Here is a 25,137-nt window from a genome sequence, read left to right as displayed (position 1 = left end):
TTCACATTATATTGACCAAGTGTATTAAGTTTCAACTCCATATGACCACAACTCCAAGATAAGCTACTGTCATAAGCATTTTGTATAAGTTTTCATGAAATTGTGTTGAGAAATTTGGGGAGAACGTACGGACATTGGTAAATCCTAATGACCCTAGCTGTACTATTGCAGGGGCATAGGAATGGGTTGGTTTATGTTTAATGTACAAGTTTGAAAACCAAATGGACTAATTTTAGGTTTTGATCTACGTTACTTTCGCGATAAGTGCTAAGAAATTAAGTAAAGACCCTATAGATCATTGCATTACACATGTAACATTAATATAAATTGTAAGATGAAACCAAGATCAATTAAAAGATACATATTATTGCATAAACAGAAAGTAAGCGAATTCATTTCAGATTTAATTGGTTTTTAACAGGATGAATAATACGAGTGAAAACCCTGGTATTGAAAAACTGTCTGCTAATTATATAATCATTCTTTAAAAAGCACTAAGAACATAACAATCATTGCTCAATATCACATATATATAACATATAAAAATATGTACTCTGACTCATTTCAAACAACGGAATTCATAAATTATTCTTTTAAACATGTTAAAGGTTAGAGTTCCAATATTAGTTACTATACTATATATAAAAATATTAATTTTCGCGAACCATTTAGGTCACGGAAATTCCAAAATATGGCATCAGTAAGGAGAGTTGTGCAAATAATGTGAATACACAGAACCCCCATCCAAATTATCTCTAGCTAAAAGTATTCATCTTTTTCTATTTTATATGTACTAACAATATTCAATTTTTCTATAATTTCGATTAAAATATTCCAAAATCTGAGTAAAAATAGATCGAATGCCCCAAATAAACATTGTCTGATTGGTTGAAGTACTGTGGCGTCGATGCTTAGCATAATAAGCCTCGATGTAAAGCACACGCTTCACAGGAATAAGGAGAGTTTTACAAATAATGTGAATACACAGATCCTCCATCCTATTTATATTTTGCTGGAAATGTTGCAGTGTTCATCATTTCTGTTTTGATTCTGCTCACAACATTCCATTTTTTCTATAATTCCGATTTAAATATGTGGAACCCGCAATAAAAATAGATGGCCTTAATCACGTGGCCTCAATGATTTAATAGCAACGCAAAAAATTCCATTAATCATGTTGTACTTTGATACCAGTCGGAACTTCTCGGCCTTTCTGGTTGCACGAAGTGAATAGCCGAGTAGTTCCGATTGACGATGTTACATAAGCCGAATCACACATACAGATCTTTGCACTCAAATGTAATTCTTGGTGAAGTATACAGGTAACTTCGTTTACGAAAATTTATACACACTTTTTCATTAACATATTACCAGACTTTTGCATATTCACGTTTTTTTATGCTGAACTGTAGTCGAATTCAATTCTATACATTTTTTTTACGTGAAGCAATAGGAGTAGGAATATTTTTTCGCGCCAATTTAAGCAGCTTCATCACCATCAACAAAATTATTTATTGTTATTTTCGTGAAATTTTAGTCATTTAGTTTATCAATTAGAGAATTTTTGGTAAGTATTACTTATTAATGTTAAGGTTCTACTGATGTGCTTCTCAAGACCTTTTTGACGGTTCGTTTTATCCCATTTATCTCAATACTATCTCCGATGACAGAAATGTCAACCCGACCTATTCGTGTCGAAAGTGAAAATCGCATCTATTTGATGAAATAATTTCTTCTTCAGCGGTTCATGCATTATTTCTGTATTGTTTGATAACCAATCACATTCACGTTACAAATTTGCATGAAAATGGTTATGTATTAGTGAATTGTAAGGGCGATGCAACATGGGAGGTCAGTGCGCGATCACGTGACATTATTATTTGTAAACATACATGCTCCCCGTGTAACACGTGTCTGAATTATCCTTTCAAAGTGTTATGAATCTTTCAATCACTATTTTATGATATATTTCTTTTTGTTTTTAGGTCTGCATATCAGTATAGTCCAAGTGAATTAGTAATAGTTCTGAGTTGTGTGTTTTTTTTTTTTTTTTTTTATAGAATTAGAAGGTAACTATAAGTCTACATAAGTTATATTTAACTAATGTCTAAAAGGATAACTCCACTTTCCCTCTATATTTAAAACCGCATACTAATTTAAACAGCATTTGCTCCCCTTGAACACTAATTTGCCCCTTCCCCGTCATTTCCATTTAAATTTGCGCAAAAGTCATACTTTTAGTCCATTTACATTAATGACCGATTTGTGATTTTACCATCTTAACTGCAATTTTCATATTGAACACATTTCACCATTCAGTTTCCCACGTTTTTTGTCTTATATGAAGGAGGTTAACTTTTTAGGTCATGTTTTCCTAAACACCTTATTGCTATTTGGTTAGAGAACACAATTAATTTGTAGTGCATTTCTTTTAGAACATATATGAAAATTAAAAAAATCCCACCCGCGCTTTCTCAATGAAACTTTTACAGTGTGTTGTACTACTTTTGGAAAAATTATATCAAAATTAAAGAAAACTTCATCGTCTCTAACCCAAAATATGGACAAAAAGTCAATTTTATCTTTAGGGCGTCTTGAAATCTTTTGACAGCTTCCGAAGTCCTATATTTCAACCTTTTTCACCTGGACCAAATCACTACTTTCCTTTAAAATTCGGGACCCAAATTTTTTTACAGTGTAATTTCACCCCCCTAATTACAATTTGAGGCATTAAACATGGAGAAATTAATATGGAAGGGGTATTAAAATTAATGGCAAGTAACCCACTATTAGCACTAGGGACTGTATTCATGAACAATGAAAATCAAGGGACGACAATTGTGGTCTTGGACCTAATAGGATAGAAAGAGTTGACAAATCTTAAAAAAAACTTAGTATGACCAAAGCTTAATAAATTATAACACTGCTTGCAAAGTTTCACAACAATAGGATATACATTATAGACAATATGTTAAATTCTATACTCATCTTTGCGTGTTAAATTTTGAGGTGAAAATTGGAAAATTTCAACTATCAACATGTTTGGCTTTAAAAATTAAAATATTGCAAAAAACTTCCATTGAAATGTCTTAATATATCATTTATTATGTTCATAAAGCAATAGAGTACTCATTTGATTTATCAGACTTAGCATAATTATTCAAAAGTCAAATTTATATCAGCCTGGGCCTGAAAATTGATGTTTTTCAATGAAAGGGGGCCTTTCATGAAGATGTAATATTTTCCAGCAATTTTAAATTTGTGAAGCTTTTTGGTTATAAATAATCCTTACATACATTGTATCTATGTATTGCATGTACTTGAAATGGAAAGAAAAGTTACAAATATCATATCATATTAGTTTAAAAGGGTCTTAAGCCAAGTAAGACTCGAAAAAAATAAGGGTCAATTTAGGCTGTGCCACATATTTCCATTAAAAAACGCATATTGAGGCTATAAGAAATAAAAAAATTGTGTCTTTTTTTTTCATTTCTATACTCATGTGACATGATACAACAAATCTGAGCACAAAAAGGCTATTGCAATTAACTTTTCTTGCAGAGAGAATGGTCTGATACAAAGATTTTTGGCTTTTTAGTGAAAAACTTGAATGCAATTTTAGTGTCAACAGGCTTATATTTAAACCACTTGCTATCCTACAGATGAAAAGAAAGATATGTGAAATGGAACAGGTTCAAATTTAGTGAGGTCTTTATTGTGGACTTCAAATTTTATGTACCAAGAACCCAACTTTTGACTTCATCCAAACAAGGGCGTTAGACAAGGGTCATTTATACAACACATTTTGCACATATTGTCTGAGATAATCTTCTTTTCTGTAGATCCTGAGTTCATAAACAAGTAAAGGAACTAGATAAAGGCATAGAAACACAAGTATTGACACATGAAAACCTGTCCGATAGAAAGTCAGGATGCTATGTATGCATTAATATTGAAAAAGCCTTAAAATGCCTATTTTGACCATAAAATGCCAAAATTGGTAATTTTTGTAGAAATTCTATAGAATAAAAGTTTAAATCCTTTAGTTTCATGCTATTTGACAAATTGACACCACCAAATCATTTAAGGAAGTTGCCCAAGTACAGATTCTATATTGACAGACTTCACCTCTTAGGTCCGAGAACACAATTAATTGGTAGCGCATTTCTTTTAGAACATAAATGAAAATAAAAAAAATCCCACCTGCGCTTTCTCAATGAAACTTTTACAGTGTGTTGTACTACTTTTTGGACAAATTATATCAAAATTGTAGAAAACTTCATCGTCTCTAACTCAAAATATGAACAATTTTATCTTTAGGGCGTCTTGAAATCTTTTGACAGCTTCCGAAGTCCTATATCATTGTATATTTCAACCTTTATCACCTGGACCAAATCACTAATTTCCTTTTAAATTCGGGACCCAAATTTTTTTACAGTGTAATTTCACCCCCTTACTTACAATTTGAGGCCTTAAACATGGATAAATTAATTTGGAAGGGGTATTAAAATTAATGGCAAGTAACCCACTATTAACACTAGGGACTTTATTCGTGAACAACGAAAATCAAGGGACAACAATTGTGGTCTCGAACCATTTGTCTGTCTGGATTGTTAAAACCACAAAATCAGATAGTGATGAATATGCAAGTTTTCAACAATCCCGGAAAATACGAAAAATACACCTTATCGCTATTTAATCCAATCTGGGAAAGACAGTCAAATGTACAACTCCCTGTTTGGGTCATGTAGCTGAAAATAGAGTTTTTTTAGTAGAGAGCTGAGGGAGTAAAAACTTTAGAAAGCGATCATCAAGAAACTTTAAGGGGGTGGCGGGTCTAAATCATTTATATAGGATTTCTCTATATTTTTCTATAAATGAACTTTATATTATAGTTAATAGAAAAGTAAAATAAAAAAAGTGGGGTCACCCTTCATTTGCGCTCATAATCAGTCTTCCAAAGAAGCATACATTTATGTAAAAGTGTTTTTTTCTGTTGAAGTAATAGGAGAAATAAAGTTAATATCGAAATAAAAAAAGAAATTTATTACAGAAATCGCTCAAATTTTACAATAATTTAGTTTAAGTACAGCTTACATATGGAAATGATATTAAAAAATATAGGTCACAGATGAGTTGAAAAAGATATTTCAATTTTAAAGCAAAAAAATGACATTTACCCACCAAAGGGAGATCATTTGGAACTTTTTCAATGATGAATACATTCTAAAACAGGAACAAAACTTAAAGGGGGCCCAGTCGCCCATGGCTCCTAGATTTTGAGCTGGGCCCCTAAACTTTCAGTTAAATTTTAGTTGAACATATACAAACTAATTATGAAATATCTGGTCTGGGCTCCTAGCTTGAAATTCCCAAGTTTAGTCCCTGTAAAAGTCATCTGGGGCCAACACAAATTTATTGTTTTGAATGATTTTTGTACCATATGATAAAGTAACAACTACAAAAGGTAACAAATAAAATTTGTAATGAAAAACAAATGTTTATTTTTTTTCTGAAAATTTTATACCCTCGAGGCTCCTTAATCATGTTAATATAGTATGATCCACTTTTTTCGAAATTAAAATTGAAGTAAAAATTATTTTGTTTAAAGTTTTTACGGTAAGGGACGACATCAAAAGATCAATGTAAGATAAAAAACTTAATTCAAATAGTTTGGGGGTTGGACTGCGGCAAAATATATCCATATAATCAGTTTTTCCCAAATTAAGTTAAGAAGGGGGTAGGGGGGTCAGTGAAAAAACTATGTGAATTAAGTTTTTTATCCTTCATTGAACTTTTGGTGTCATCCTTAAGTTAAAACAGGTCTCATAAAAAAGTATTGTGCATCAGTTTAAATTTCATGAATTCTTAAATCACATGTATATGAATCATGGACTATAATTTTTTATAGCAATGTCTGTTAGCCATTTAGGGGTCTTTTGCATTTAAAGTTCAGATTAAGTGGGTTTATTTTGCGAAAAATGACCTCAATATAAAGGACAATATATATATATATATATAGACAATATATAGACTCAAAAAATGGTATATCAAACAGAAGACAAAAAAGGGAAAATATAGTGAATTTTGGAGAATTTATATTATTAAATGTACATGCATTTGAAATATTTAAGATCCATGGTGACCTAGCTACCAGTTTAGAAAACAGTGATTTAAATGCTAGTCTATTAGACATGTCAGAGGGATATTTCATTTTCATTGGTAGTAGATATAGAATCTTATTTTATCATGAAGTCCAATTTGAAAATGACTTTGGGGAGGGTTGGGATCCCGCTAACATGTTTAACCCCGCCACATTATTTATGTATGTGCCTGTCCCAAGTCAGGAGCCTGTAATTCAGTGGTTGTCGTTTGTTTATGTGTTACATATTTGTTTTTCATTCATTTTTTTTTACATTGTCTTATCGGGGCCTTTTATAGCTGACTATATATGCGGTATGGGTTTTGCTCATTGTTGAAGGCCGTAGGGTGACCTATAATTGTTAATGTTTGTGTCATTTTGGTCTTTTGTGGATAGTTGTCTCATTGGCAATCATACCACATCTTCTTTTTTATATTTGGGTATGAAGATGTAGTAAAGGCTGAATGCCAGTTTTAGTCCTATATATGTACTTTATAATTTGAGTCTTACATGTATATAATTACATATATATATATGTATGTGTACATATATCACTGATTTAGTGGCAATGATAAATAGACACTGACAAGTCTTCAATGGTGGATCCAGAACTTTTTATGGGAGGAGGGGGGGCAGTCATGCTTCAGTGAGTGATTCCCTATATAATCAACCAAATTTTTCCCATAAAAAGGGGGGGGGGTGGCTATGGTCTTAGATAACATTTTATAGTTATGAATATTTTGTCAGTTGACTAAAACTAGATGGAGGTGTGTGTGTGTTCTTATTTCCAACAGATGTACACTAAACCTATATCAATATGTGCATAAAGCAAATTGATAGTTGCTAGATACTGAATGATTATACCACAAGAAAGTTTTAACCTGTGCATATATATACTTAAAATACGATAAAACAATCATGTCTTTTTCAGGACTTCTGAATCCAACCATGTAGTATGGAATGTTCTTGAGATATGGTTTTGGTCGATGGATGTTCACGAAGGACCTGTAGTACAAAGTATATCACTGGATTTAGCTCTTTGTCTAAGTGTATTATTAAATTACTTTGCTTTGAGCTCAGTTCATTGTTATGCAATTCTTTCTTTGTAAATTAAAGATTTGACAGACAACTCTCATGTACAAGGATTTGTCAAAGTAGTATCACCTCCTATGTACAATGTAAGTATTAGGTAGATAAAAGCATTCTATTTTAATTTGAACCAAACATATTATGTTTGTTCAATTATGTTAAAAAAATGAGAAGCTCTATCTAGGCTTATCGATTTCTTAAACTATATTTCATTGTTCATGCTTGAAATTTTTATACAACCACAGAAATTTTTGCGGTCCTAAATAGGTATCCTGTCGTCGTCGTCCGAAGACAGATTGTTTCCATATAATAACTTAACTATAAGCAAAAAGAAATAAATAAAATTATAACACAATGTTTATAACCACAAAAGGAAGCTTGGGATTGATTTTGGGGGTTATAGTCCATAAGGTTTAGGTTCCAAAGGTGCCCAAAACAAGCATTAATTTAGTGTCAGTACAAAAAGTTGTGTATAAGTATTTCAATTGCTCTGAAATTGTACCATAATGTTTAATACCATAAGCAGAAGGTTGGGGTATATTTTAAGGGTTATTGGGGCAAACAGTCGAGGAATTGAGGGCCAAAAACAAGCATGTTTGTAGAGTCGAGACCATAAATTGTTCAGAATGGTTGTTGAATTACCTAAAACCAATGCTTTATGAAATCTTCTTTGAAAATTAGAGTTGTCTTTCTCTGTCCAGAATAGTAGTTTAATCATCTTAAATTAATGCTTTATACAATATACAATGCAAAATTCACTTTACTACCAACTGATAAATTAAAGCAGTCTTTAATAACCATTCAGTGATTACAAGCACTTTGATTATCATTCTAGGGTTATGCCCTTTTACAAATGGAAACATCGAAGAATTATTTAGTCTTAACTTAAGTTTGTTTTAACTAAATCTAGTGAACCATACCAATAGTAAGCAAATACATATGAAAAAGATGTGGTATGCTTTCCAATGAGACAGTTCTCCACAAGAGACCAAATGACACAGAAGTTAACAACTATAGGTCACTGTACGGACATAAACAATAGGTAAAGCCAATACCGCATAATCAGCTATAAAAGGCACCGAAATGACAATATAAAACAATTCAAACGAGAAAACTAATGGCCTTATTTATGTTAAAAAAAAAAATAAACAAAAAACTTATATGTAACACATAAATAAACGACAATCACCGAGTTACAGGCTCCTTATATCATGTTCTCAAATCTAGTAATCATCTCCCATATAGAAAAAAAACGTGTGAAAAAATTAATCTATTATGTGTTGCTCTCCTAGATACAAAATGTATCCAAAATCAAAGATGTAGAACATATTCTATCATAATCATTCGGTAACTAGTGTTATTACTGTCTCCTTCATGCCTGTCATGAACATAAAAAAAAATATTAAATAAATAACAGTTCTAATGCTCAGGTTGGTTGTCACCGTGCAACACAGTTAATAATATAAACTAGAGGCTCTAAAGAGCCTGTGTCGCTCACCTTGGTCTATGTGAATATTAAACAATGGACACAGATGGATTCATGACAGAATTGTGTTTTGGTGATGGTGATGTGTTTGTAGATCTTACTTTACTAAACATTCTTGCTGCTTACAATTATCTCTATCTATAACAGTACTTTCTGTTGAAAATGTTATTGAAAATCTTCAAATTTAAAGAAAGTTGTTAAAAATTGACTATGAAGGGCAATAACTCCTTAGGGAGTCAATTGACTATTCTGGTCATAGTGACTTATTTTTAGTTCTTACTTTGCTGTACATTATTGCTGTTTACAGTTTATCTCTATCTATAATAATATTCAAGATAACAAAAAAACAGTAAAATTTCCTCAAAATTACCAATTCTGGGGCAGCAACCTAACAACCGATTATCCGATTCATCTGAAAATTCCAGGGCAGATAGATTGAGACCTGATCAACAATTTTACTTCCTGTCAGATTTGCTCTTAAAGCTTTGGTTTTTGAGTTATAAGCCAAAAACTGCATTTTATCCCCATGTTCTATTTTTAGCCATGGCGGCCATCTTGGTTTGTTGGCCAAGTTACCGGACACATTTTTTTAACTAGATACCCCAATTATGGCTAAATTTGGTTAAATTTGGCCCAGTAGTTTCAGAGGAAAAGATTTTTCTAAAAGATTACTAAGATTTACGAAAAATGGTTAAAAATTGACTATAAAGGGCAATAACTCCTAAAGTGGTCAACGGACCATTTTGGTCATGTTGACTTATTTGTAGATCTTATTTTGCTGAACATTATTGCTGTTTACAGTTTATCTCTATCTATAATAATATTCAAGATAATAACCAAAAACAGCAAAATTTTCTTAAAATTACCATTTCAGGGGCAGTAACCCAACAACGGAATGTCCGATTCATCTGAAAATTTCAGGGCAGATAGATCTTGACCTGAAGAACAATTTAACCCCCATGTCAGATTTGCTCTAAATGCTTTGGTTTTTGAGTAATAAGCCAAAAACTGCATTTTACCCCTTTGTTCTATTTTTAGCCATGGCGCCCATCTTGGTTGGTTGGCCGGGTCACCGGACACATTTTTTTAACAAGATACCCCAATGATGATTATGGTTAAGTTTGGTTAAATTTGGCCCAGTAGTTTGAGAGAAGAAGATTTTTCTAAAAGATAACTAAGATTTACGAAATATGGTTAAAAATTGACTATAAAGGGCAATAACTCCTAAAGTGGTCAACTGACCATTTTGGTCATGTTGACTTATTTGTAGATCTTTCTTTGCTGAACATTATTGCTGTTTACAGTTTATCTCTATCTATAATATTATTCAAGATAATAACCAAAAACAGCAAAATTTCCTTAAAATTATCAATTCAGGGGCAGCAACCCAACAACAGGTTGTTCGATTCATCTGAAAATTTCAGGGCAGATAGATCTTGACCAAATGAACAATTTTACCCCAGTCAGATTTGCTCTAAATGCTTTGGTTTTTGAGTTATAAGCCAAAAACTGCATTTTACCCCTATGTTCTATTTTTAGCCATGGTGGCCATCTTGGTTGGTTGGCTGGGTCACGCCACACATTTTTTAAACTAGATACCCCAATGATGATTGTGGCCAAGTTTGGATTAATTTGTCCCAGTAGTTTCAGAGGAGAAGATTTTTGTAAAAGATAACTAAGATTTACGAAAAATGGTTAAAAATGGACTAAAAAGGGCAATAACTCCTAAAGGGGTCAACTGACCATTTCGGTCACGTTGACTTATTTGTAAATCTTACTTTGCTGAACATTATTGCTGTTAACAGTTTATCTCTATCTATAATAATATTCAAGATAATAACCAAAAACAGCAAAATTTCCTGAAAATTATCAATTCAGGGGCAGCAACCCAACAACGGGTTGTCCAATTCATCTGAAAATTTCAGGGCAGATAGATCTTCACCTGATAAACAATTTTATCCCATGTCAGATTTGCTCTAAATGCTTTGGTTTTTGAGTTATAACCCAAAAACTGCATTTTACCCCTATGTTCTATTTTTAGCCATGGCGGCCATCTTGGTTAATTGGCCGGGTCACGCCACACATTTTTTAAACAAGATACCCCAATGATGATTGTGGCCAAGTTTGGTTTAATTTGGCCCCGTAGTTTCAGAGGAGAAGATTTTTGTAAAAGTTAACGACGACGGACGACGACGCCGGACGACGGACGCCGACGACGGACGCCGGACGCAAAGTGATGGGAAAAGCTCACTTGGCCCTTCGGGCCAGGTGAGCTAAAAAGAAGATGTGGTATGATTGCCAATGAGACAACTATCCACAAAAGACCAAAATGACACAAACATTAACAGTTATAGGTCACCGTACGGCCTTCAATAATGAGCAAAGCCCATACCGCATATGTAGTTAGCTATAAAAGGCCCCGATAAGACAATGTAAAACAATTCAAGCGAGAAAACTAATGGCCTCATTTATGTAAAAAAATGAACGAAAAACAAATATGTAACACATAAACAAACGACAACCACTAAATTACAGGCTCCTGACTTTTGACAGGCACATACAAAAAAAATGTGGCGGGGTTAAACATGTTAGTGGGATCCCAAGCCTCCCCCTAACCTGGGACCCCTACAACATAAGAACAAACTATAAAAATCAGTTAAAAAAGGCTTAACTCATCAGATAGACAAAAAAATAACACCATAAAGGAAAAACATAGAACTCCTTTTGTCATAAGACACTGTCAAACATCCAAACATACTATCCACTTTCATCTGTGTCCACACTTGTTGTAATATAAATATATTTGTATCTGTCACAAACACATAAAAAGAACACTCAACTGTCAAACAAGAATGGAAAAGCTCCAACCAATAGTATTGACACAAATATATATTTCATGAGTATTGAAAACACAACCTGAACTGACATAAATACCTGTCACAAAGGACCTCATGATCTCTATAATAGGTATTGACATGAATACATGTCATAAACGACCCAATAACCTCCATAATAAGTATGGAAATAAATACCTGTCACAAAAAACACATTTCCTCAATTATTAGTATTGACATAAATATGTGTCACTAAGGACCTAGTACCTCCAAATAAGTATTGACATACATGCCCGTCACTAAGGAACTAATTACCTCTATAATAAGTATTGACATACTTACCTGTCACTAAGGATCTCCTAACCTCCATAATAAAACTGATATAAATATCTGTCACAAAGACTTGCATAACCTCCATAATAAGTATTGACATAAATACATGTCACAAAGAATTTCATAGCATCCATAATACGTATTGACATAAATACCTGTCACAAAGACCCTCAGTACCTCCATAATAAGTATTGACATAAATACCTGTCATTTAGACCCTCAGTACCTCCATAATAAGTATTGATATAAATACCTGTCACTTAGGACCTCATAACCTTGATAGTAAGTATTGACTTAAATACCTGTCATTAAGAACCTCATTACCTCCAAAATAAGTATTGACATGAATACCTTTCCCAAAGACTGGCAGTACCTCCATAATAAGTATTGATATGAATACCTGTCACAAAGGATCTCATAACTTCCACCATAAGAAGTGGGTTGATGATGACGTAATTTCCTAGCTGTGGAGTCTCAAAGTATACAATCTTCCCCAGTGAGTGGTTGAAATGCAGGAAATCTTTGAGTTGGTCTGGAGACAATACTGACACCTTGCTTATAGCATTTAATTCTTCAACATCCTCTAATGACAAGATTTGTTTTCCTTCTGCCACCAGTTCTGCAATCTCAAGCTCAAGGGGGACACATGCATTTGGCATTTGTTCGCCCCAGCACGGATGTTCAAACGTAAGATCTGTAATGGTCTTTTTGAGGACTTCAATTTCTGGGTCTGTTTTATCCCTTGCATTAACAAATATCCGTTGTGTAAGGATTAGGTGGTTTTTTCCCTCATGATCCTTGAACAACTCCTCTACTCCATTGTACAACTGTTCACGCTTGGACTCAACATCCTCCTGAAAGGTGATAATTAAAGACATTATCTATGATCTTTTAAAAATGATTTTTTTCCTAAAATGAATGGTCATAGTAAACATTAAAGAACATTACAAAACAGTTCATGCTTTTTATTTACTAAAAAGATTTAATACACACCAATAGTTATGTATTTTGAAGTGTTATGTGTTGTCTACTAATAATATAAACAGAAAGGGAGGAATCAATGGAAAACCCCTCCCCCCAATAAATAATTACGGTGGATTACTTCAAGGAGTTGCTCATTCAGACCTCGGTGTAAGCAAGAGTGGATAAGTGTTTCATGTGGTATGGGAATCAACCGTCATGTCCTGTTTTCGAATTTGTGCAAGTCTAGTTTAACTCTGTCAAGCTTTTTTTAAAGACTTGTGGATAAATGAACTTCGACAGGGACAAAAAAGGAAGGTAGCAAAATTGAAATCAAATCCTCAAACAAAGACAGGCGTATGCCTTTAACATACGAAGAATTGTTCTGTTAAGTTAAAGAAATCTGGGTTGAAAACATAGTTGATTTCATAGTTAATGTACCCAAGTTTCCATACCTTCCCAACAACAATCAACAATCAACACACTATCAGTTAGATTTAGCCTTTATCTCGCTTGATAGCATGCACCTGTACATTAAGTTGTTCATAATCTTACCAATTGTTGATTTTAGCATGCACCTGTACATAAGTTGTTCATAATCTTACCAATTGTTGATTTTAACTCAATTGAGTAAAATATATAAAAAGGATCCACGAACTAATAAATGCCAAATATCAATGGTCTATCGTAGTTAAAATACTTATATTAACATAAGGGTATGGAGATTATTTGTTCAAAATTTAATAACCAGATGCTCCGCAGGGCGTAGCTTTATACGACCGCAGAGGTTGAACCCTGAACGGTTAGGGCAAGTATGGACACAACATTCAAGCTGGATTCAGCTCTAAATTTGGATTGTGATTAAATAGTTGACACAGCATAGGTTTCTGACACAGAATGAATGTGTTCTAATGAACTTAAAATTTTTGTTTCTCTTAGAGCAATTCACTATGCTGTTGAATATTAATCCTCTCAAAAAAATGTTTGAAGAAATTTTCTTTTTTATTTATGAAATTTCAAATGAGAAAAATTGAACCCAATTTTTTTAATCACATCCCCCTTTCCCTTATTCCAAAACTAATCTCAATTAAAATTTCTAATGGAGTTTGCAACAATAACTACTCATTTAAATACATCATAAAATATTAAGATGTAAAAAAACTGCTTGTTATCACTGAATGGTAAAGATTATTTTAATTTATCAGTTGGTAGTAAAAAGTGAATATACATAGTATATTGTATATAACAAAGATTTAAGTTGATTCTGGACAAAGAAAGATAACTCCAATTAAAAAAAAATCTTGCTATTGCACAATATTTTGCAATTAGATATTTCTTGCTTACTATTCTGGACAAAGAAAGATAACTCTAATTAAATTTTTTTTTGATATTTCACAATATTGTGCAATTAGATATTTCTTGCCATTGCGCAATACTGTGCAATTGAAAAGACTTGCTATTGCACAATACTTAATATAATAATTTTAGATCCTGATTTGGACCAACTTGAAAACTGGGCCCATAATAAAAAATCTAAGTACATTTTTGAATTCAGCATATCAAAGAACTTCAAGATTTCAATTTTTGTTAAAATCAGACTAAGTTTAATTTTGGACCCTTTGGACTTTAGTGTAGACCAATTTGAAAACAGGACAAAAAAATGAAGAGTCTACATACACAGTTAGATTTGGTATATCAAAGAATCCCATTTATTCAATTTTTGATGAAATCAAACAAAGTTTAATTTTGGACCCCGATTTGGACCAACTTAAAAACTAGGCCAATAATCAAGAATCTAAGTACATTTTTAGATTCAGCATATCAAAGAACCTAACTGATTCATTTTTTGTCAAAATCAAACTAAGTTTAATTTTGGACCCTTTGGACCTTAATGTAGACCAATTTGAAAACGGGACCAAAAGTTAAGAATCTACATACACAGTCATGACAGTTAGATTCAGCATATCAAAGAACCCCAATTATTCAATTTTGATGAAATCAAACAAAAGTTTAATTTTGGACCCTTTGGGCCCCTTATTATGTTGGGACCAAAACTCCCAAAATCAAACCCAACCTTTCTTTTGTGGTCATAAACCTTGTGTTTAAATTTCATAGATTTCTATTTACTTAAACTAATGTTATTGTGCGAAAACCAAGAATAATGCTTATTTGGGTCCCTTTTTGGCCCCTTATTCCTAAACTGTTGGGACCTAAACTCCCAAAATCAATACCAACCTTCCTTTTGTAGTCATTAACATTGTGTTTAAATTTCATTGATTTCTATTTACTTAAACTAATGTTATTGTGCGAAAACCAAGAATAATGCTTATTTGGGCCCTTTTTTGGCTCCTAATTCCTAAACTGTTGAGACCAAAACTCCCAAAATCAATCCCAACCGTTCTTTTGTGGTCATAAACCTTGTGTCAAAATTTCATAGATTTCTATTAACTTAAACTAAAGTTATAGTGCGAAAACCAAGAAAATGCTTATTTGGGCCCTTTTTGGCCCCTAATTCCTAAAATGTTGGGACCAAAACTCCCAAAATCAATACCAACCTTCCTTTTGTGGTCATAAACCTTGTGTTAAAATTTCATAGATTTCCATTCACTTTTACTAAAGTTAGAGTGCGAAAACTAAAAGTATTCGGACGCCGGACGACGACGACGACGACGACGACGACGCCGACGCCAACGTGATAGCAATATACGACGAAAATTTTTTCAAAATTTGCGGTCGTATAAAAATTGATTACATGTTTTTTGTGAAATTTATTCACAATCATATACTATATTCAAAGGTTAAACAAGCTGATAAATGCCAAAGTCAATGGCTTATCTTAATTTAAGTTCTTCTTAAAAACATAAAGGGTCAGACATTATTTGTACACAATTTAATTTAAAAAAAATATTCCAGATCTTTGATAGTTCTGTGAAATTTATTCACAATCCTAACAATCCAATTATTTAGAGCTTGGTCTTTTGTAAAGACAATTATCTGTTGTTGATTGCCATATGTTGACCACTAGATATTCTTTGGGCTGCTGTCTAAGTAACCCTAAGGAATATCTGCTTTAATCATATGAATTATTGATATGAAACAATTATGATCCATTTTACCAGGATTTTCTCTTAAGTTAAAATTTTCTCATGTTATATTAAATGAATAAAAGACAACCTAAATGATTAATGGTTACATAATACAAATATGAATAAATAACTGGACCAGAACAGATTGAATTGATCAGCCTCCCATTAATATCAAGGTAACTTACCATGAGTACTTTGTCTTTATGGGTGGCAACAAACAAGATTTTCGGAATGCCTACATATACAACCTTACAATATGTCAGGATGGAGTTCACCCAATGTTGCAGAAATACTGAAAATATAAAGAAAATACAATATAAGTTTAATAAGCTCACTGACATGTCATATAATTGATATTGATGAAAACAAATGAAATCTGTTTAATTGGGTTATAACGTTCGTACTTTTGAAACTTCAGTATTTGTGCAAAGTAAATATGAAATTCCTTTAAAATCCAAGCAAGCTGACTATTCTGTGTATTTTGTCAACCATTTCAAAAAATGGTGGCTGACAGATAATTTTTGACATTGGGAATCAATTTGAAATAAAATATAATACTTAAATTTCTTTGAAATTCTATATCAAATAGATGTTCCTATAAAGTTATGATTTAAATTAAACAAAAGCTACGTTTTTACAATAACTGTTTTCCAATGTCACAAATTTTCACAAACAATTTAGAAAATAAAACCATAAAAAGTTAAAAGAAGCTGCTCATGACAATTTTTGTTTTAAATGGCGCATATTGCAAATAAATGATATTAGTTTTTTTCGGTTTGTTATCAAACTTAATATGCTTAACGCAGTTTAACATTTCCTCATACAATTCCTGTTACCCACTACAAACAGACTATTATTACAGAAGAAACAAGTAAGTTGATATTGAATAGTATTTTTGAATGCTAGTTTTATTTTTAAATTGTCTTTAGCATCATCTTATTATTTGTTGCAAGTTTTATTTTTCTGTACAGACCAAAAACAATAACGGTGCATCATTAAAAGTATATAATTGACATGATTCTTACTTATTATTTCTTGCTCTGACAATATTTGTTGGTTTTTCACTTGTTTTTTTAATCACTAGTCTATTTTTGTGTCCAGTCACATGTACTACCAAATGAGATATTTATACATGTAAAGTTCCCATCGAATGAACTTCAAAGAGAGCAACATCTGTTTGATTACCTTCCCAATATGTAACAATTTTCACAGTAAACTTGAAGCCTGGTTTTTATTGTTGAAAATGGATTGATTTTTTTTTTATATATATATATATATAGAAAACGATCTGAATCTTTGTATTGTAACCAGCTTGCTGTATATGTGTACGTACCTGCTGGAGTTGGTGTCATGTGCTGTCCTGGAAAACACAGAACATCTGGGACTATTTCATGCAACTGCTTACTTCCATCAAATACCACGAGAAACAAAGCCCTGAAAGTCATGAAGGTTTGGTGTGTCGTATAATAGACATACTGTCCACCGAAGTCCCAAAAAATGAGTCTTCCAACTTTCATCTTGTAGTTTCCACTTTTAAGGACTTTTTCCATTTTCTTTCTTATTTCTTCTCTTGTCATTTTCGATTGCATGCGTGTTTTCAACTCTGGTCTTCTCTGGGACACACTGTCAGACATTTGAGGTGACAAAGATTTGACTGCTAGAGGCTGTTGAGAAGGACCACTTGTCATGATGTTATCATCACTTCTAACAGGATTGGACTCTGGTAGCTGTTCAAATGGCTTCTCTGATTCTTGTCTTTCAACCTCTTCTACTGAAGTCATTAACACCTTATTGTACACAACATCCAAGGCATTATACGTTTCTGTAAAATATTATATATCACTTGAATAGATAATTTTCAATAAAAATGTATTTCTGTTAAATAATTAGCAAATGTTATACTGGTACCATTTTGTTTAAAACAATCATCAACAGGCATGATCATGGTCAAATGCATTTAATGATTGTTAACACAAACTAAACATATCTCAAGGGAATTAATAAGGCCCGTTTTGTCATATTTTGTTTTTACAAAGAATAAAACTACCATGTATCTGTTTTATTGCCGTGTTCTTACTTTGGGTGATCAGCAAAGACTCCGGAATATATTTGAAACTAGAGACCTCATGAATGATTTAAGTTAGGTTTTAGAATCAGGATAATTTCTAAACGTTTATAGATAGAAAGCAATGGCAATAACTGAATAGGCGATACACTCCAAGTTGATAGCTAATACATTATAGTATATCCTTTAACAAAGTAAACTAATATAGGTATATAAAAGACGATAAACTCCAAGTTGATAGCTAATACATTATAGGATATCCTTTAACAAAGTAAACTAATATAGGTATATAAAAGACGATAAACTCCAAGTTGATAGCTAATTCATTATAGTATATCCTTTAACAAAGTAAACTAATATAGGTATATAAAAGACGATAAACTCCAAGTTGATAGCTAATTCATTATAGTATATCCTTTAACAAAGTAAACTAGTGCTGTAAATATAATATGCAGAAGGTTTTCATCAGTAGTCAGTAAAACGGTTCTATAGAAAGTATTTCTCCTAGGAAATCTTAAGGCATATAAATATTGCCACAAAATATGACTGTTATCATGGTAACATGTCATTTTCTCTGGTACATCAGACCAGAATTTGTTTAAATCATAATTGAGACTACATTCATCAATCCAAGCAAGAGTGCAAAGTTTGTATCAATTAGTTCAAAGCATACTTAAATCTAGTGCCTGATATGTGAACCATTAACTTATATGACAACGTAAAGTTTTCAGTAAATCTATTTATTAAAATCGAGAATGGAAACGGGAAATATGTCAAAGAGAAAACAACCCAACCAAAGAGCAGAAGACAGCCGAAGGCCACCAATGGGTCTTCAACACAGCGAAAAAATCCCCAATCCAGAGACAGGCTTCAGCTGACCCCTAAAAAAATTTATACCACTTCAGCGATAATTGATGTCAGACTAAACTCCTAAACATATAAACATGATAAATGAACCAAATTAAAAAAAAACCCATACTATTTAAGCATACCCTAGAAGGTGTGCCATTTTTTTGAAAAACTGCCTTTTAATCTGAGAGTTAATGTCCCATAACTCTAGAAAGATAAATCAATACAATTTTATAATTGAAAGAGAGCTTTTATTTATTAATCTGAACAACAAAATAAAGTTTTAATCAATTGATCATGTTGATCAAATTCATATTTCAATGAATAAAACAACATTTAGAATTGTAAACTCAATATATCGTTTTTCATTATATCCCCTTGTGTCAGCTATACATGTGACATATATTTGTTGTACAAAGTCTGTGATAGTCTCATTTGTGGATGTAACATTAATGAACAAATAAAGGGGATATGATTGTACTTACTGCATACTCTATACATCTATAGTCTCCCTGTACAATAACCTGGATGAACTGGGAGATACTTACTGTATACTCTATACATCTATGGTCTCCCTGTACAATAACCTGGATGAACTGGGAGATACTTACTGTTTACTCTATACATCTATGGTCTCCCTGTACAATAACCTGGATGAACTGGGAGATACTTACTGTATACTCTATACATCTATGGTCTCCCTGTACAATAACCTGGATGAACTGGGAGATACTTACTGTATACTCTATACATCTATAGTCTCCCTGTACAATAACCTGGATGAACTGGGAGATACTTACTGTATACTCTATACATCTATGGTATCCCTGTACAATAACCTGGATGAACTGGGAGATACATACTGTATACTCTATACATCTATGGTCTCCCTGTACAATAACCTGGATGAACTGGGAGATACTTACTGTATACTCTATACATCTATGGTCTCCCAGTACAACAACCTAGATGTACTGGGAGATACATACTGTATACTCTATACATCTATGGTTTCCCCGTACAATAACCTGGATGTACTGGGAGATACTTACTGTATACTCTATACATCCATAGTCTCCCTGTACAATAACCTGGATGAACTGGGAGATACTTACTGTATACTCTATACATCTATGGTTTCCCCATACAATAACCTGGATGTACTGGGAGATACATACTGTATACTCTAAACATCTATAGTCTCCCAGTACAATAACCTGGATGAACTGGGAGATACATACTGTATACTCTATACATCTATAGTCTCCCTGTACAATAACCTGGATGTACTGGGAGATACATACTGTATACTCTATGGTCTCCCCGTACAATAACCTGGATGAACCGGGAGATACATACTGTATACTCTATACATCTATGGTCTCCCCGTACAATAACCTGGATGTACTGGGAGATACATACTGTATACTCTATACATCTATGGTCTCCCCGTACAATAACCTGGATGTACTGGGAGATACATACTGTATTCTCTATACATCTATGGTATCCCTGTACAATAACCTGAATGTACTGGGAGATACATACTGTATACTCTATACATCTATGGTCTCCCTGTACAATAACCTGGATGAACTGGGAGATACATACTGTATACTCTATACATCTATGGCCTCCCCGTACAATAACCTAGATGAACTGGGAGTTACATACTGTATACTCTATACATCTTTGGTTTCCCCGTACAATAACCTGGATGTACTGGGAGATACATACTGTATACTCTAAACATCTATAGTCTCCCTGTACAATAACCTGGATGAACTGGGAGATACATACTGTATACTCTATACATCTATGGTCTCCCTGTACAATAACCTGGATGAACTGGGAGATACATACTGTATCCTCTATACATCTATGGCCTCCCCGTACAATAACCTAGATGAACTGGGAGTTACATACTGTATACTCTATACATCTATGGTTTCCCCGTACAATAACCTGGATGTACTGGGAGATACATACTGTATACTCTATACATCTATGGTTTCCCCGTACAATAACCTGGATGTACTGGGAGATACATACTGTATACTCTATACATCTATGGTTTCCCCGTACAATAACCTGGATGTACTGGGAGATACTTACTGTATACTCTATACATCTATGGTATCCCCGTACAATAACCTGGATGTACTGGGAAATACATGTGGTATACTCTATACATGTATGGCCTCCCCGTACAATAACCTAGATGAACTGGGAGATACATACTGTATACTCTATACATCTATGGTTTCCCCGTACAATAACCTGGATGTACTGGGAGATACATACTGTATACTCTATACATCTATGGTTTCCCCGTACAATAACCTGGATGTACTGGGAGATACATACTGTATACTCTATACATCTATGGTTTCCCTGTACAATAATCTGGATGTACTGGGAGATACATACTGTATACTCTATACATCTATGGTTTCCCCGTACAATAACCTGGATGTACTGGGAGATACATACTGTATACTCTATACGTCTATGGCCTCCCCGTACAATAACCTGGATGACTGTGAGACACATGATGTATACTCTATACATCTATGGTTTCCCCGTACAATAACCTGGATGTACTGGGAGATACTTACTGTATACTCTATACATCTATAGTCTCCCTGTACAATAACCTGGATGAAATGGGAGATACTTACTGTATACTCTATACATCTATGGTATCCCTGTACAATAACCTGGATGAACTGGGAGATACATACTGTATACTCTATACATCTATGGTCTCCCTGTACAATAACCTGGATGAACTGGGAGATACTTACTGTATACTCTATACATCTATGGTCTCCCAGTACAACAACCTAGATGTACTGGGAGATACATACTGTATACTCTATACATCTATGGTTTCCCTGTACAATAACCTGGATGTACTGGGAGATACTTACTGTATACTCTATACATCTATAGTCTCCCTGTACAATAACCTGGATGAACTGGGAGATACTTACTGTATACTCTATACATCTATGGTTTCCCCGTACAATAACCTGGATGTACTGGGAGATACATACTGTATACTCTAAACATCTATAGTCTCCCTGTACAATAACCTGGATGAACTGGGAGATACATACTGTATACTCTATACATCTATAGTCTCCCTGTACAATAACCTGGATGTACTGGGAGATACATACTGTATACTCTATGGTCTCCCCGTACAATAACCTGGATGAACCGGGAGATACATACTGTATACTCTATACATCTATGGTCTCCCCGTACAATAACCTGGATGTACTGGGAGATACATACTGTATACTCTATACATCTATGGTCTCCCCGTACAATAACCTGGATGTACTGGGAGATACATACTGTATTCTCTATACATCTATGGTATCCCTGTACAATAACCTGGATGTACTGGGAGATACATACTGTATACTCTATACATCTATGGTCTCCCTGTACAATAACCTGGATGAACTGGGAGATACATACTGTATACTCTATACATCTATGGCCTCCCCGTACAATAACCTAGATGAACTGGGAGTTACATACTGTATACTCTATACATCTTTGGTTTCCCCGTACAATAACCTGGATGTACTGGGAGATACATACTGTATACTCTAAACATCTATAGTCTCCCTGTACAATAACCTGGATGAACTGGGAGATACTTACTGTATACTCTATACATCTATGGTCTCCCTGTACAATAACCTGGATGAACTGGGAGATACATACTGTATACTCTATACATCTATGGCCTCCCCGTACAATAACCTAGATGAACTGGGAGTTACATACTGTATACTCTATACATCTATGGTTTCCCCGTACAATAACCTGGATGTACTGGGAGATACATACTGTATACTCTATACATCTATGGTTTCCCCGTACAATAACCTGGATGTACTGGGAGATACATACTGTATACTCTATACATCTATGGTTTCCCCGTACAATAACCTGGCTGTACTGGGAGATACTTACTGTATACTCTATACATCTATGGTATCCCCGTACAATAACCTGGATGTACTGGGAAATACATGTGGTATACTCTATACATGTATGGCCTCCCCGTACAATAACCTAGATGAACTGGGAGATACATACTGTATACTCTATACATCTATGGTTTCCCTGTACAATAACCTGGATGTACTGGGAGATACATACTGTATACTCTATACATCTATGGTTTCCCCGTACAATAACCTGGATGTACTGGGAGATACATACTATATACTCTATACATCTATGGTTTCCCCGTACAATAATCTGGATGTACTGGGAGATACATACTGTATACTCTATACATCTATGGTTTCCCCGTACAATAACCTGGATGTACTGGGAGATACATACTGTATACTCTATACGTCTATGGCCTCCCCGTACAATAACCTGGATGACTGTGAGACACATGTTGTATACTCTATACATCTATGGTTTCCCCGTACAATAACCTGGATGTACTGGGAGATACTTACTGTATACTCTATACATCTATAGTCTCCCTGTACAATAACCTTGATGTACTGGGAGATACATGTGGTATACTCTATACATCTATGGTCTCCCCGTACAATAACCTAGATGAACTGGGAGATACATACTGTATACTCTATACATCTATGGTTTCCCCGTACAATAACCTGGATGTACTGGGAGATACATACTGTATACTCTATACATCTATGGTTTCCCCGTACACAATAACCTGGATGTACTGGGAGATACTTACTGTATACTCTATACATCTATGGTATCCCCGTACAATAACCTGGATGTACTGGGAGATACATGTGGTATACTCTATACATGTATGGCCTCCCTGTACAATAACCTAGATGAACTGGGACATACATACTGTATACTCTATATATCTATGGTTTCCCCGTACAATAACCTGGATGTACTGGGAGATACATACTGTATACTCTATACATCTATGGTTTCCCCGTACAATAACCTGGATGTACTGGGAGATACATACTGTATACTCTATACATCTATGGTTTCCCCGTACAATAACCTGGATGTACTGGGAGATACATACTGTATACTCTATACGTCTATGGCCTCCCCGTACAATAACCTGGATGACTGTGAGACACATGTTGTATACTCTATACATCTATGGTTTCCCAGTACAATAACCTGGATGTACTGGGAGATACTTACTGTATACTCTATACATCTATGGTCTCCCCATACAATAACCTGGATGTACTGGGAGATACTTACTGTATACTCTATACATCTATGGTCTCCCCGTACAATAACCTGGATGACTGTGAGATACATGTTGTATACTCTATACATCTATGGTTTCCCCGTACAATAACCTGGATGTACTGGGAGATACTTACTGTATACTCTAAACATCTATGGTCTCCCCGTACAATAACCTGGATGACTGTGAGATACATGTTGTATACTCTATACATCTATGGTCTCCCCGTACAATAACCTGAATGTACTGGGAGATACTTACTGTATACTCTATACATCTATGGCCTCCCCGTACAATAACCTGGATGACTGTGAGACACATGTTGTATACTCTATACATCTATGGTTTCCCCGTACAATAACCTGGATGTACTGGGAGATACTTACTGTATACTCTAAACATCTATGGTCTCCCCGTACAATAACCTGGATGACTGTGAGATACATGTTGTATACTCTATACATCTATGGCCTCCCCGTACATTAACCTGGATGACTGTGAGACACATGTTGTATACTCTATACATCTATGGTTTCCCCGTACAATAACCTGGATGTACTGGGAGATACTTACTGTATACTCTATACATCTATGGTCTCCCCGTACAATAACCTGGATGTACTGGGAGATACTTACTGTATACTCTATACATCTATGGTTTCCCCGTACAATAACCTGGATGTACTGGGAGATACTTACTGTATACTCTAAAAATCTATGGCCTCCCCGTACAATAATCTGGATGTACTGGGAGATACTTACTGTATACTCTAAACATCTATGGTCTACCCGTATAATAACCTGGATGTACAGGGAGATACTTACTGTATACTCTATACATCTATGGTCTCCCCGTACAATAACCTGGATGTACTGGGAGATACTCAATACTGTATACTCTATACATCCACTAGTAACCCGAATTTAACTTAATCGGACAAAAAGTGTTAACGCTATTTAAATGAGATTGATCGTTATTTGATAAAGATTGACAAAAATTAAAAATTATATTTAATTCATTTCAATTCATATCAATTCATTTTAACGC

General features: G+C 34.0%; 1 protein-coding gene across 1 annotated transcript in view; it reads right to left on the bottom strand.

The window, feature by feature from the left end:
• LOC143054485 (uncharacterized) overlaps positions 1–25,137 on the bottom strand; it is a 114,826-nt gene that overhangs the window by 19,811 nt on the left and 69,878 nt on the right. Inside the window, exons 6-8 of the mRNA XM_076227509.1 lie at positions 17,264–17,752; positions 16,116–16,222; positions 12,285–12,738 (exon numbers count right to left, since the gene is read on the bottom strand). Coding sequence (XP_076083624.1) covers positions 12,285–12,738; positions 16,116–16,222; positions 17,264–17,752 — 1,050 coding nt within the window. The remainder of the gene's footprint in view (positions 1–12,284; positions 12,739–16,115; positions 16,223–17,263; positions 17,753–25,137) is intronic.

Source organism: Mytilus galloprovincialis, chromosome 12, assembly GCF_965363235.1.
Source record: "Mytilus galloprovincialis chromosome 12, xbMytGall1.hap1.1, whole genome shotgun sequence".
NCBI classification, from domain to species: Eukaryota; Metazoa; Mollusca; class Bivalvia; order Mytilida; family Mytilidae; genus Mytilus; species Mytilus galloprovincialis.
This window is presented reverse-complemented; position numbering and strand designations above follow the sequence as displayed.